The 14,603-nt window shown below is 42.9% G+C and overlaps 1 protein-coding gene across 1 annotated transcript in view; it reads left to right on the forward strand.

Moving 5' to 3' along the window:
• The window catches only part of stxbp4 (syntaxin binding protein 4), a 52,290-nt gene that overhangs the window by 23,182 nt on the left and 14,505 nt on the right, over positions 1-14,603 (forward strand). The window contains exons 7-16 of the mRNA XM_075457387.1: positions 1,362-1,515; positions 2,759-2,891; positions 4,252-4,358; positions 5,448-5,673; positions 6,104-6,185; positions 7,986-8,065; positions 9,006-9,102; positions 10,127-10,251; positions 11,549-11,638; positions 13,377-13,442. Coding sequence (XP_075313502.1) covers positions 1,362-1,515; positions 2,759-2,891; positions 4,252-4,358; positions 5,448-5,673; positions 6,104-6,185; positions 7,986-8,065; positions 9,006-9,102; positions 10,127-10,251; positions 11,549-11,638; positions 13,377-13,442 — 1,160 coding nt within the window. The remainder of the gene's footprint in view (positions 1-1,361; positions 1,516-2,758; positions 2,892-4,251; positions 4,359-5,447; positions 5,674-6,103; positions 6,186-7,985; positions 8,066-9,005; positions 9,103-10,126; positions 10,252-11,548; positions 11,639-13,376; positions 13,443-14,603) is intronic.

Raw genomic sequence — 14,603 nt, forward strand, 5'->3', positions numbered from 1 at the left:
ATCAGATAACTCATCGTATTCTAAAGACGTTCTCACATCAGATAACTCATCGTGTTCTAAAGACGTTCTCACATCAGATAACTCATCGTGTTCTAAAGACGTTCCCACATCAGATAACTCATCGTGTTCTAAAAACGTTCTCACATCAGATAACTCATCGTGTTCTAAAGACGTTCCCACATCAGATAACTCATCGTGTTCTAAAGACGTTCTCACATCAGATAACTCATCGTGTTCTAAAGACGTTCCCACATCAGATAACTCATCGTGTTCTAAAAACGTTCTCACATCAGATAACTCATCATGTTCTAAAGACGTTCTCACATCAGATAACTCATCGTGTTCTAAAGACGTTCTCACATCAGATAACTCATCGTATTCTAAAGACGTTCTCACATCAGATAACTCATCGTGTTCTAAAGACGTTCTCACATCAGATAACTCATCGTATTCTAAAGACGTTCTCACATCAGATAACTCATCGTGTTCTAAAAACGTTCTCACATCAGATAACTCATCGTGTTCTAAAGACGTTCCCACATCAGATAACTCATCGTATTCTAAAGACGTTCTCACATCAGATAACTCATCGTGTTCTAAAAACGTTCTCACATCAGATAACTCATCGTGTTCTAAAGACGTTCTCACATCAGATAACTCATCGTGTTCTAAAAACGTTCTCACATCAGATAACTCATCGTATTCTAAAGACGTTCTCACATCAGATAACTCATCGTATTCTAAAGACGTTCCCACATCAGATAACTCATCGTATTCTAAAGACGTTCTCACATCAGATAACTCATCGTGTTCTAAAAACGTTCTCACATCAGATAACTCATCGTGTTCTAAAGACGTTCCCACATCAGATAACTCATCGTGTTCTAAAGACGTTCTCACATCAGATAACGCATCGTATTCTAAAGACGTTCTCACATCAGATAACTCATCGTATTCTAAAGACGTTCTCACATCAGATAACTCATCGTATTCTAAAGACGTTCTCACATCAGATAACTCATCGTGTTCTAAAAACGTTCTCACATCAGATAACTCATCGTATTCTAAAGACGTTCCCACATCAGATAACTCATCGTAGTTTTTGACCCCGTGTTGGACAGATCTTCCTCCAGTTACACAACCGGATCTCTCTATTTCAGCTGATCTTCACAAACACAAAAACGTTGAATACATAATCAGTCTTTAGATATTTAAAACCGAACTCGTCACAGTTTTTCTGCAGCTCCATCATTCTCTTCCTCCCTTCTTCATCCTCCTGCTTCCCACTCGGCTTCTATTTCTCTCTCCGTCTCCCACCTCATCCCGCTCACGGTCTTTCTTCTTCTCTTGTTTCGGCTCAGGGAAGCTGACAGACACGGCCTCCTCCTCCTCCTCATCCCGATCAGAGAGCCCTCAGCTCCTCAGTCCTAAAGATGGCGTCACCACCTACACTCATGCGCCCCATTATACCACCAACCCTGCCTACACCGTGCACACGCCCGCGCACGCCTTCAGGTAGGACGGTTGCAGCAGATCTCAGCTTCACACAGAAATATGTGACCGTGATGTCTTCACTGCCCCTGTATTCCTACAGAATCCATGTGGAGACATGTGATTTCAGACTGTTTTAGAACACTGATCAGAATAATCAAACTCCTGATTTGATCAAATAACATCAGGAGAACACAGCGGCGTCAATTCAGCCAAAGCTAAGGTACGGCAAGGTCACTACAGTCACATGACTACAGTATCAATCAATGTAGCTTATCTGTGTGCAAATGCAGCCTCACTCACATAGCCGCTAACATAACAATAGACTCGTCTCCGTCTCCCTGTTAGCATTAGCAGTAGCATTAGCAGTAGCATTAGCGGCGGAGGTGCTGAAGTGGACAGCCTCGTTAACAGCCTGAATTCCGCCTTCACTCCCTGGTCCTCCTTCCTCCGCCGCTGGGGCAACATTGGACCCCTTTTTTTGGTGATAAATAAATCTAAAGTTTTCTGTTTCCTTTTCATATTTTACGTTAATTAGCAAACAACAAATCCCGCTAATAACATCAGCTTTGACCTCCAGGGTTTCGTCATCTTGTGGGAGGGGAGGGGGGGCTGGGAGATACCACATTTCAAAAGAGAAGATGATACTTAGATAAATTGATTGTGTTGTTCAGAATGTCATTTGTAGTTCATTTATATGTATTAAATAATAGAATAATCAATACAAATTGACACAGAGTAATTCCATAAATTCATTTTAAAGAATAAAAGGAAAACGAACATTTACATTTTCCCCTGGAGCCAAAGTGTGGCAGCTGCCTTACCCAATTGACGCCGATGGGAGAACATATAATAAAAACTATTTTACGGATACTTTGTCTGGTAATTTCTTGTTTTCACCAACTCTGTTTACAGATGTGTTGTGAAAATGTGTTGTTCACAAATAAACTAACACAGTTTCACACAAGCCCTTACTAGATATATTTCAGAGGTTAAATAGCAAAAATAGAACTCAGAATCATACTGTTTTAATTGCTTCATTCACACTTTGCTTCTGGTTCATTCAGCAGCCACAGAAAGTTTCCTCTTAGTGCTGATTCTGCTGCATGGAAAACACCAGCAACAACTAAAAATAGTGAAGAGCATCTTCAGCAGTTTTCCGGAGGAGGAGGAGGCGGAGGGTTAGAGATTATGCGGCGTTGTAGCTGACTGTGAGCGGGGTTTTTAATCGCTGTCATCCTGCCCGTCTCTTCTTCTCTTTCCCCAGTGACAGTGTCATTCAGTTGATATGTGTTGCCAAGGGAACAGGCCTGGGGCTTGTCATCAAGGGAGGGGCCAACCGAGCCGATGGACCAATGGTGTCCATTCAGGAAATAGGGCCTGGAGGAGACTGCCAGAAGGTCAGTGTCCTGGCAGAGAGCGTCTTTAACATCAGGGGAGGCAGCCACGGTTCAATCCACAACCGATTTATTAGAAAGGGAAAGAAGGGCAGTAAGGAGTTATTCCGGCTGCAGTTGACATTAAACGTAAGAATCAAAGGAGAATGTTCAGCTTATTAACATTATTTCTTATGTCTACAGTGGTGAAAAGGAAAGTTCACCCCTCAGTTTGAAGGGTTTTAACTAGGGCTGGGCAACGATTAAAATGTTTAATCTAATTAATCACATGATTTCCCTGATTAATCACGATTAATCGCATTTGTACGCAGAATCCAAGAATGAATCCAAAAGTAGCGTATAGCTTTTAGCATTTAGTTTTATTTTAAATGTGCTGCCATATGAATGAAAGTGCCATAACATTTGTTGTGCAAACACACTTTTAACATCAGCATCTTTCTGTAGTTTTTATGTAGAAGCCTCGCTCCACTGTCTGTTTCCTTGAATGACTTGCTGCTATCAGTTGTGTGTTTTGCCTTTAAGTGATATTTTAGACTGGAACTACTACGCTGAGAAGACAATTCAACTTGGCAGAGTTTACAGATGACTTTGGTTCTGTCGACTCCGCCGTCTGGAAGAACTTTAAAATGAAATTGGCCGAGTAAAAGTTCCGTACCCTTCTCCATGTTTGGTGGATCCGCCGATTACTTTCTTTTCCTGTTCCACAGCAGACAGCAACAGACTTTTACAAAATAAAAGCCTGTGAGCAACAGACTTTTACAAAATAAAAGCCTGTGAGCAACAGACTTTCATGATAATAAAATAAATGATAAAACAGGGGTGGTCCGTGGCGTTTTGGGTTGAGCAGGCGCCCCATGTACAGAGGCTATAGTCCTCGCTGCAGCTGGCCCTGTGCTGCGTGTTGTTCCCCCTCTCTCTGTCCCCTGCTTCCTGTCTCTCTGAACTTTCCTATCCATTAAAGGCACAAAAGCCCCAAAAAATTATATTAAAAAAATAAATAGAAACTGCGTTAATGCGCGATAAAATATTCATCGACATGAAATAACTAACGAGTTAACGCGATAATAACGAGTTAACTCGCCCAGCCCTAGTTTTAACGTATCGGGACATAATAAAAACCACCTGTTCCTCAGCAGGTGTTAAACTCAGTAAATCCATAATAGCAGATGTGGATGGCTGTTGCTGTGTTGATAGTTGATAGTTGAGTTTTCCAGATTTATTAGTAGGTGGTCATGCAGGTAAGTTGTGGCCCAGGTTAAACTTAATTATAAGTCTTTTATCTGGAGGAAAATGTGCACGGCCAGAAGCTCGTGTGTGTCGCTGAGCACAGCAGGACCTGATCGTTCCTGTTTACCTGTTTCAGGATGGAAGGCTGCAGGTGGGGGACCAGCTGGTGTCCATCAACAAAGAATCTCTGATCGGAGTGACATACGAGGAGGCGAGGAGCATCCTGACACGCACCAAACTCAGGTCCAACACGCCTGGAGCCTTCTTCAAAAGCAGAAATTACTCAAAGACAACACAAAGCAGAGCGATGGTCTTCAATAAGATGTTCTCTTGTTGCCTGTTATAGCTGGGTTCGGCTAACAGGTCATTTTATGTTGGCTTTGACGGTCACTCTTCTTATTCAGCCCCTTTGACCTATTCTGCGCCTCCAGAATCCATGTTGGTTCTTTGTTTACAGTCTGCATGCTCCATGTTGGGCTCGTTTTGACAAGACATAATATCGCCAATCACCTTCCTGCTGATGACACTCAGCTTTATGCTGATGACATTCAGAAATTGTTGGGCAGATGTCGAACCTTAATGAAAGTGAAACAGAGATTTTGGTGAACAATCACGACATCAGGCAAAACTAACCACCAAAATTGAATATTATCGTGTCACTATGATGAAAATCACATGTAAAGAGCCTCTGTGTTATTCTTTATGCTTGCCTTTATCTTTTATGTTGCATGTTGAGTCTGTAGTTACAACCAGTTCTTTCAATTTTGACCTTTGTCAAATGTTAAACCTGTTATTCAGCTGCCTAATATCACTGGTCCCATCACATTGACTTTCTGTCCAGTACAGCATAGATTATAAAATTTTAATAATTAGGTGTAAATGCTTAAATGATCTGTGACCTTTTGCTACCTTCATTTACAGCTCCAACACTGGAACAGCCTCCTCTGCATTTAATGAATTATTTCAATTCATTTGATCCAACCTTTATATCTTTGCCTCCACTCAGAGATAAAGGGAATTAACTTTTAGCCACGATTTTACTTATCAGGACATAATAAAAACCATCTGTCCCTCGGCAGGTTAAACTCAGTAAATCCAACCTCAGATGGCATATTACACTGAGTCATTATTTATGGAACTAAAACTGAGACAAAACACTGAAGCAGTGTGTGAAAAAGCAGCATAATATGTCATGTGTTGTTGGATTTACTGAGTTTTAACAACTGCTGAGGAACAGGTGATTTTTCGTAAAACCTAGAATTTAAAAACGTACACTAGGTTAAAACAAGCACATTTAAAAAAAAAAAAAAAACGACTCATCTTGTGTTGTAGACCGGACCCAACGGTGGAAATAGCCTTCATCAGGCGAAGGCTATCATCCAGCTCCAGCAGCGGGTCACACAGCCCCATCTGTCCACAGGGGTGTGGAGCTGGAGGGGCTCCACAGACGAGGGGCCCAGGGCCAGGCAGCGTGCCTCCGCAGCCAACTGTGGTTACCAAGATCACCTCCAGCCGAAACCCCGCCTGTGAGACGCTGCCGCCCGTCAACATCACCCAGGTTTGAGTCCCACACATGGACCTCAATCATTTTTATATGTTACAATCAAATTACACCACAGAGATTGGTTTGGTTTAATTAAAACCAAAAACATCTTGAATGTTGTTTCTTATTGTTCGTGCTTCAAACGATCACGTTCAATAAACGCATCCAGAAGGTTCTTTCATGATTCAGTCCAAACCAGCAGTGCAGACCTCGTGGTGACACAAAGTATCAGGATCATTGTCCCTGTGATGGAATTCACCTTTATGCTGATGACACTCCGCTTCATAGTCTTGTCCAGGAGCGTCTCAGGGAAATATATTTCTAAATATTTTCTGTGAAAGCAGTGAAGAAATTCCACAATCAGATCTGTCCGAGCAGAGGAATTAAACCAGGATAGTGAGCACACACACTACTCTTTTTAATAACATGGTGTTAATGTTTGCAGGTGCGAGTGTCTCCGGGCAGAACAGAGCAGACACATGTCTCCTCACCACCACAGAACGACAGCGTCGCTGATACAAACTCTGGTGAGCATCAGTTTCCTCGAATAGACTGGTTAGGAAACACTCCTCAGGTAACCGTTCATCTGGACATAAGCAGAAACCCAAAGGGCTCCATCTTAGGCCTGTCCCATGGTGATAACAGCACAGAGCCACGGTGGAGTGACCTGAGGGCTCCGAGCTCATCCAACAGTGCTTTCTGTCCTTGGCCTTTCCACGCTGAGGTTTGTCACGGTGGGTGGTGCGAGGCGTGGATGAGGATGTAAAGAAGCAGAAAATCTTTCCTTTGGACTCTAATTGGGGGCCCAGCAGCGAAGCTGCGAATGCACCCATTGTGTTCGTAGCTTTTTCTATTATTATTGATCCGTTTACGCTGCAATGGAAGTCTATGGCAGCCCCATGAATGCTATGGTAAAAAGTTGTGAAATTTGACCCACGTATTCAGCACCATGCCAAAGTCAACCTCAAGAATTTTCATGCCCCAAGAGTGTACTCTCTGGCGCCACCAACACGTCAAAGTTCAAAGTGCATTCAGCTGCATAACTTTGTACTCCTTGGTTCAAATTTCACAAATGAGGCATTATTTGAATCATTGGATCAAGACGAGTCCAACGCACCCAATGACGTCATTTCTTCGTCTAATTAGATATCTGCCATTTTGAATTTGATCAAAAACCTTCATAAAGCATTACAGGTCACACAGATTGTCCCATTTTCACGGGACTTGGCACATAGAATCTTCAGACCAAGCCGCACAAAAGTTATCATGTGGATTTTTTCATTTCGCTTCCGTTTGCCCGTGGCAGCCAATCAAACTCTACGCCGATACGCAAGCAGGACGTTGGGCCTCTCTGCGATGCATTGATGTTTCAATGCCAAACTTGGTGCATGGACTCATGACGCCTTCCTGAGCAGCCATAGCCTTGCCTATTGTGCTTATGCTGCTAGCCCCCCCCCCCCCCCCCCCCATCGCTGCTTGCAGCTATATTTAATTGTAGATTTAAATTTTGTTGCATTTTAGAAAAGTTCCACCATTCAGCCCTGTATGAGATGGCAAATAGAAGCAGCGTGCTGTCTGCCTGCGTCTGGTGGTCTTCCAAAAATCTAGCATGAGTCTGTCATTTGGCAGTTTGCAGGAATAGTTCGTGTTACCATAACCATCTGCCTTAAAACTCCCATTTAAAATGGATTTGATCTGAACCTGTTGCATAGAATAGAACAGATGGGACTGTGGATGTGAACGCTGCCTGTGGTTTATAGACGTGTGTCCACCTCCTGCCTGAATCTCAAGTGTTACATTAAGTATATATCATTCATTAAAAAAGAGAATGACATCACTTCTAGAAGAGTGGATTGCTGTATGTTTTAAATCAGGACGTCACGGAGCACAGGAGTAAAATGTAAAGCATGCAGAAACACCGCGTGTGAACAGCTGAGCTGCTGTAAACTGTGAGCTTTACACCAAAGTGAGACAGATGGCGTGTGGTTGTGGAAGGAGGAAGCGAGGCAGGCGGGAGGTCTGGTGTACGATTGGCTGCTGAGGTGTGAAGCCTCGTCACGTCTGCGTGCACGAGGAATCTTGAGGTCTTTCTCCATATGGGAACTTCTGTTGATGTCACGCTTTAAGACTAAAGTGTTGCTCCATGAGGAGGGTGGAGGAAGTTGTTCAGGGAACCTCCACCTTCGCTCCAGTTAAACCAGTTTGTATGATGGTTGGATTAGCTCTGTTGAGCACTGGTAAAGCACTGAAAGCTTCCTCCACATCTCTTTCTGTCTCTCACCATCCCAGTTATGAGCTCTTTATGATTGTTGGGTCTGTTTTCTCAGACTCGGCCTGCAGTCAGCCTCCTCAGAGGAAAGGCTCTCTGAGCGCCAGCTGTCGTCTCAAACTGGAGCGGCTGGAGCAGGTGAGTCTTCCTCCATCTTTCCTGCTTTCCTACCCGGTTAGATTCTGATTATGTGCAGCAGTTTACGTTCTCTCAGGCCACTTTTTTAACAGTGTAATGACAGAGCCCGTAAATCAGCTCAAAAACATGACTCTTCATCAGGTTCTGATTAAGTTTTTCACGGCGTCTCGGTATTCTCTGGACAGTTTTCTGCATCAAATGGAACAAACCGGATCTCAAAGATCCTGAACGAAGTCATCTCTGCACAGCTGATATTATTCATTTATTTATTTATCATTTTTAACTTCTAGTCTGGTTTCAGAGCATCTCATTGTACATAGACTGCTCTTTTTAAGGTGACCTTTGACCTTCCTGACACTTCTGACACTGTCTGATGTGTGGTTCTGAGCATGCGTGTTCGGTTAAATGAAAAAAATGACTTGCATATGCAGCTGACCTGGACAGGTAACCCTAAAGTAACTCCTACCTGAGTAACAGCCCTGCTCTCCATCAGCCAATCACAGTGAAGCTGGCCCAGCGCGAACACAAAGCAGTGGAATCTGCTGCTGAAGGCAGATGCTTCAGTTTTAATTCAATAACCACCAAAATCAACAGTATTCATGAACATGTGACTGTTTTCTGGTTCATTTTCTCAGTCACTCGTCAAAATTAAGTCAGAATTTGGATGAATTTGGATGAATTTGAATGAATTTGGATGAATTTGGATGAATTTGGGTGAATTTGGGTGAATTTGGATGAATTTGGATGAATTTGAATGAATTTGGTTGAATTTGGGTGAATTTGGATGTATTCGGGTTACTGCACAGAAAATAAAAAGGCCTCAGCGTGATGAACACATCCATGAGTGACTGAGCTGGTTGTGAAATGTGAATGCATGAATGTCGATGCTTGTTTCACTGCTGCGAGCCGTGTATTGATCAGTGTGTTTGTGTGTTTGCAGGCTCTGGATCTGATTGGTCTGAAGCCCACAGAGGCTCAGCGGCAGGCGCTGAGGACTAGTCTGCGAGCCGATCCGGCCGGGACGGTGGCCTTCACAGGTAGGACATCGATGCTTCCATCGCCTTTTCCTTCACCGTTCAATGTTCTTCTGTTTGCTCTGATATATTTATCTTTTTGGACTTTCTGTATGATGGTTTTTACCAACAGATACCAGAGTTGATAGAACAGTTCAGGACTCCTGCTGCTCCCCTGCACAGACACGAGTGTTTTCACATCGTAGTGATTTTATTATGTCAGTATGTGTGGGTATCAGGGCAAAGTCTGTCCTTAAAGCAGCCCTTCTCTCCAGACTTTGTGCACTTTTGTCTGATTTCTGATTCTGGTAATGTTTCAGTCCTGGTTCTGTTGGATCTCAGCGCTGCGTTTGATACTGTAGATCACAGAATCCTGTTGCACAGGCTGGAAAACTTTGTTGGACTTTCTGGAGCGGTCCTTAACTGGTTCAGGTCCTACTTAGAAGGCCGGAGTTATTTTGTTACAATTGGCAGCTATGAATCTGAGCGAGTGGCCATGACTTGTGGAGTCCCCCAGGGGTCAATTCTTGGACCTCTTCTGTTTAACTTGTATATGCTCCCTTTGGGTCAGATATTGCAGAACTTTAACATCAATTATCACAGTTATGCAGACGATACACAACTTTATGTGTCTCTGTCACCATGGCGACTGCAGCCCAGCAGACGTACTGTGTCAGTGTCTGGAGGAAGTAAACACCTGGATGAGAGAGAATTTTCTACAGTTAAATGAAGACCAAACTGAGATCATTCTGTTTGGGAGCAAAGAGAAGAGGGTCAGCGTTGGTAAATATCTTGAGACTCGGGACCTTACAATCACTGACCAAGTTGGTAACCTCGGAGTGTTGATAGACTCAGATCTGACTTTCAGCAGCCACATCAAAGCTGTCACCAAGGCAGCTTTTTACCATCTCAGAAACATCAACAATCTCAGAGGAGTCTCTGAGTGAAAGGCTGAGATCTGGGAACAGCCAGAACACGATCCGGGAGTTCGCTGAAGGCTGCCACATGACTCATCCACTCAGCCTTATTTGTCTTCTTGTGTTTCCAGACTTTGAGAGTCTGATCCAGGAGCTGTTCAAGCCTCAGCTGGAGGAGCTGGTCAGCATCCAGCCGGGGTCCAGGTTCACGTCCGATGACCTGTCGAGCCTGTTGGAGTCGCCCACCAACCCGCAGGTACGAGCGCTCTGACCAGGAGTTCAGATCGGGCCCAGTGAAAGCCAGTTCCCTGCACCTGATGATGGCGGCCGGACTGGAGTCCACCAAATTTAAAGTTGGAGGATTTCCACCTTGTAAGATGGACAATCGGAAAAGATCTAGAATCTTGTGGTTTGTTTGATTCCTCGATGACTCTGCAGCACCTGCTGGTGGTTTAAAACGTTAAAACTAGGGCTGGGCGAGTTAACTCGTTATTATCGCGTTAAGTCATTAATTATTTCATGTTATTTGTTAATAATAGACAAATATTTTATCACGCACGGGCGCAGGTTTTATTATTTATTTTATTCTTGTAAAAGTCTGTTGCTCACAGGCTTTTATTTTGTAAAAGTCTGTTGCTCACAGGCTTTTATTCTGTAAAAGTCTGTCGCTCTCACAGGCTTTTATTTAGTAAAAGTCTGTAGCTCACAGGCTTTTATTTAGTAAAAGTCTGTTGCTCACAGGCTTTTATTTTGTAAAAGTCTGTTGCTGTCTGCTGCGGAACCGGAAAAGAAAGTAATCGGCGGATCCACCAAACCTGGAGAAGGGTACGGAACTTTTACTCGGCCATTTTCATTTTAAAGTTCTTCCAGACGGCGGAGTCGACAGAACCAAAGTCATCTGTAAACACTGCCAAGTTGAATTGTCTTCTCAGCGTAGTAGTTCCAGTCTAAAATATCACTTAAAGGCAAAACACACAACTGATAGCAGCAAGTCATTCAAGGAAACAGACAGTGGAGCGAGGCTTCTACATAAAAACTACAGAAAGATGCTGATGTTAAAAGTGTGTTTGCACAACAAATGTTATGGCACTTTCATTCATATGGCAGCACATTTCAAATAAAACTAAATGCTGAAAGCTATAAACTGCTTTTTTTTGTGTACAAATGCGATTAATCGCGATTAATCCGGGAAATCATGTGATTAATTAGATTAAACATTTGAATCGGTGCCCAGCCCTAGTTAAAACTGATTCTTAAATCTGCTTCTCTGGTGCTCATTAACTGGATTTCTTGATTTTGACTTGTTAATATGGGGAACTTTAACGAGCTTTTCTACTGTTGGAGGGAACAAACACACGAACCACTTAGCCCAGATCTGCATCTGCACTTTAAGTCCAACACAGGAACTAAATGCAGGTTCAACATCGATCTGTTGATGCTCTGAGTGAGGGATTCCTGGACCGTCCTGTCAGCAGGATGTAAGATTTAGGTGTTTTGTACGGATAATACTGGATTTCATCTGATCTGGTTGGTCTTTCTGTGTCTTTGTGCAGCCATCGCTGTCAGATTCAGAGGACCTGGAAGAGATGGAGAAGCTGAGGAAGGAGCACATCGAGGCTCTGAGGGAGATTAAGAGGCTGCAGGTGAGATCACCTCCACCGGTTCCATGAGCTGAAGGGTTTGTTTGAGGAGGTTCAGGCTTCAGTCCTTAGAATCTTCAGTGAAACATTTACATGCTCAATCATGCACAAGAACAGGAGAAATTATACTAGATATACAACACCCTGCTTTAACTGGAGCCCCACAAAGTCCTGAGGTGATTAATCAGAGAATTCAGGTCAATTCACAAAAAGTTGACTTCTTGTATCCTGACAGAGGTGGGTAGAGTAGCCAAAAATTGTACTCAAGTAAAAGTAAAAAGTGCTCGGTGAAAAAACTCCTCAAGTACTGAGTAACTGTTGAGTAACGTGAGTAACGTCTGATTTATTTGTTAACACAAGCATTCAATCAGACAGACAAAAATACTAAATAATCATCTTTAGGCAAATTAGAGTTCATCCAATTGATAAAATAAATTTAAATTAATTCATTCATTACAAAATAGCTTAAAGTGATAGTTCAGAGTAGATTCAACCTGGGGTCATTTGAACCGTGACATCCAGCCAAGTAGCCCACCCGAAGTTTTTTCGATATTGGCTGAACATCAGCTGAGTTACTGAGTTATCCCGAATAGCTTAGTTGAAGCGCTAATGGAACCTGGCAGTATCTCCAAAATTACCACACTAAAATCACATGCCATGACACCAAACTTCTACAGTAGTACAAATATGGTCTGTACTCACAAAGCGATGCATTTGGAAGTTTGAAAATAGTCCAGGAGTTTATAATTATCAACACAAGCCTGATAGCTTTTCTGCTGCTAAAGCTGCGTCGACGTCACTTCCTTGATCTGGGAGCTTCAAAGTAAGATGAGGGTTGATCTACTACTTCAGATTCACGCCTGAACTAGAATGAATGAGTCAGGATTATGAAGCAAAGCACTGAAGCACATTAACTGCTGCTTGTTTACAACACAAGTTGGGAATGTTGTGCATTTGATGATGTTTTATCTTATAGTTTTACAAAATGTACAAAAGGAAAACAGGGAAATTCTGTAATGGTTGTAAAGGTTCACAGGAGGTTTTTTTTAATGGTTTTTGCATCATATCACCCACCCACAGAAAGAAAATGTTTGTTTCAAACTCACTCTCTTCTTCATAAAGTAGATCCATAAAAAAAAAGCACAAGATTCTGCTGCTCACAGTTCAATAAATGCATCAATGCACCCTGTCGTCTTTCACAGCTTGTTTGAGGCTCTATTTCACCTGTCTGCTCAACAGAGCGCTGCTGAATAATCTGAATAATCTGTATAATATCAGAAACTGGAGCATTAAGGCAGAGGTTCAGCAGACCAACAGAAAGTGATTGTTGGTTGGATTTAAAAGCTCGATAAGACTTGGTCTTTTCTTGGGTTATGACCAAAGAACTCCACATTCTAAATGGGGCTAAAATGAGGAAGCTGGTGTACGTTGGATTTTTAGAAAAAGAACCTGTAGTTACTGAAAGGAAGATTCAAGTGAAAATCTGCCCCCCTCAGAGGCTGTTTTTCTTCGTCATTAACACTTTATAAAGACTTTCATTGGTTTCCGGGGATTTTTTTCTTGCTGTTCAGTTAAAGTTTGGAGCTGGTTTCATAAGCAGCATATCTTTCAGTTTATTTTGTAAACCTGTCTGAATCTGTCTCCACATTTAGGAGCAAACATATTTATTTATTTCATATTTAAAATGGCCGTGTCTGCTTCCTGTTGACTTTGTGCTGGTTCTGCGCTCTCGCCTCTTCAGGAGCAGCTGGTCGAGTCTCAGAGAGTTCACCACGAGATGGAGGAGGAGCTGAGCAAAGCCAAACAGGTGCGTCACACCTGCTGCACCCACAGACCGCACCACGCCGTCCCTTGGCACCCTGATCAAAGTTCCACTTAATGGAAGAGCAAACGGATAAATCAAAAGTTTTTAGATTGCGTAAAGAAATAAGTTACCGTGAGTGAACCTGGATTTATCTTTAAAGCAGCAGCCGTCTGATAAAACGTGTGCGTGTGTCACTTCAGTCCTGCATCACAGACACCTTTACTGCTTGAACTAAAACTACATCATGAGACACTTTTCTTTCAAACTGGTGGAAAATGTGTTGCTGGTCATTGAAAACATGCAGTTTCCATGGTTACCTTGGTGCGTGGCATCCCGCTTCAGGTGCAGGCCGGGAGGTAAGAATGCTGAATAAAAAGGGAAGAAGAAGAAAGGTGTGGTTCACACTGCTCTCGTCTGTTTGTGGCCTTTTCCCCGGCTGTGTGTGTTTGATGATGGCGTCTGATCAGCAGGCCCGACACACACATTCGTTTTCCTGTCTTTGGGATGATTCATCATGAGCAGAATACATCCCCCAACCCTTTACACTAACGTACCTGGATCCACCGCATGCAATGCAAACTCCCAGACGGACTAAATGTGAGATTAAAGGTTACAAAGCACACCTGAGCACCTGGGCAGAATTATGAGAGCATGAGACAGGAAGTGTGTAAACTGCAGGTCTGAGAGTAAACTGCAGGTATGAGAGTAAACTGCAGGTATGAGTGTAAACTGCAGGTCTGAGAGTAAACTGCAGGTAAGAGTGTAAACTGCAGGTATGAGTGTAAACTGCAGGTATGAGTGTAAACTGCAGGTATGAGTGTAAACTGCAGGTCTGAGTGTAAACTGCAGGTGTGAGTGTAAACTGCAGGTATGAGTGTAAACTGCAGGTATGAGTGTAAACTGCAGGTCTGAGTGTAAACTGCAGGTATGAGTGTAAACTGCAGGTGTGAGTGTAAACTGCAGGTATGAGTGTAAACTGCAGGTATGTGTGTAAACTGCAGGTATGAGTGTAAACTGCAGGTGTGAGTGTAAACTGTAGGTATGAGTGTAAACTGCAGGTGTGAGTGTAAACTGTAGGTAAGAGTGTAAACTGCAGGTATGAGTGTAAACTGCAGGTATGAGTGTAAACTGTAGGTGTGAGTGTAAACTGCAGGGATGAGTGTA

Source organism: Odontesthes bonariensis, chromosome 23 (assembly GCF_027942865.1).
Source record: "Odontesthes bonariensis isolate fOdoBon6 chromosome 23, fOdoBon6.hap1, whole genome shotgun sequence".
Classification (NCBI taxonomy): Eukaryota; Metazoa; Chordata; class Actinopteri; order Atheriniformes; family Atherinopsidae; genus Odontesthes; species Odontesthes bonariensis.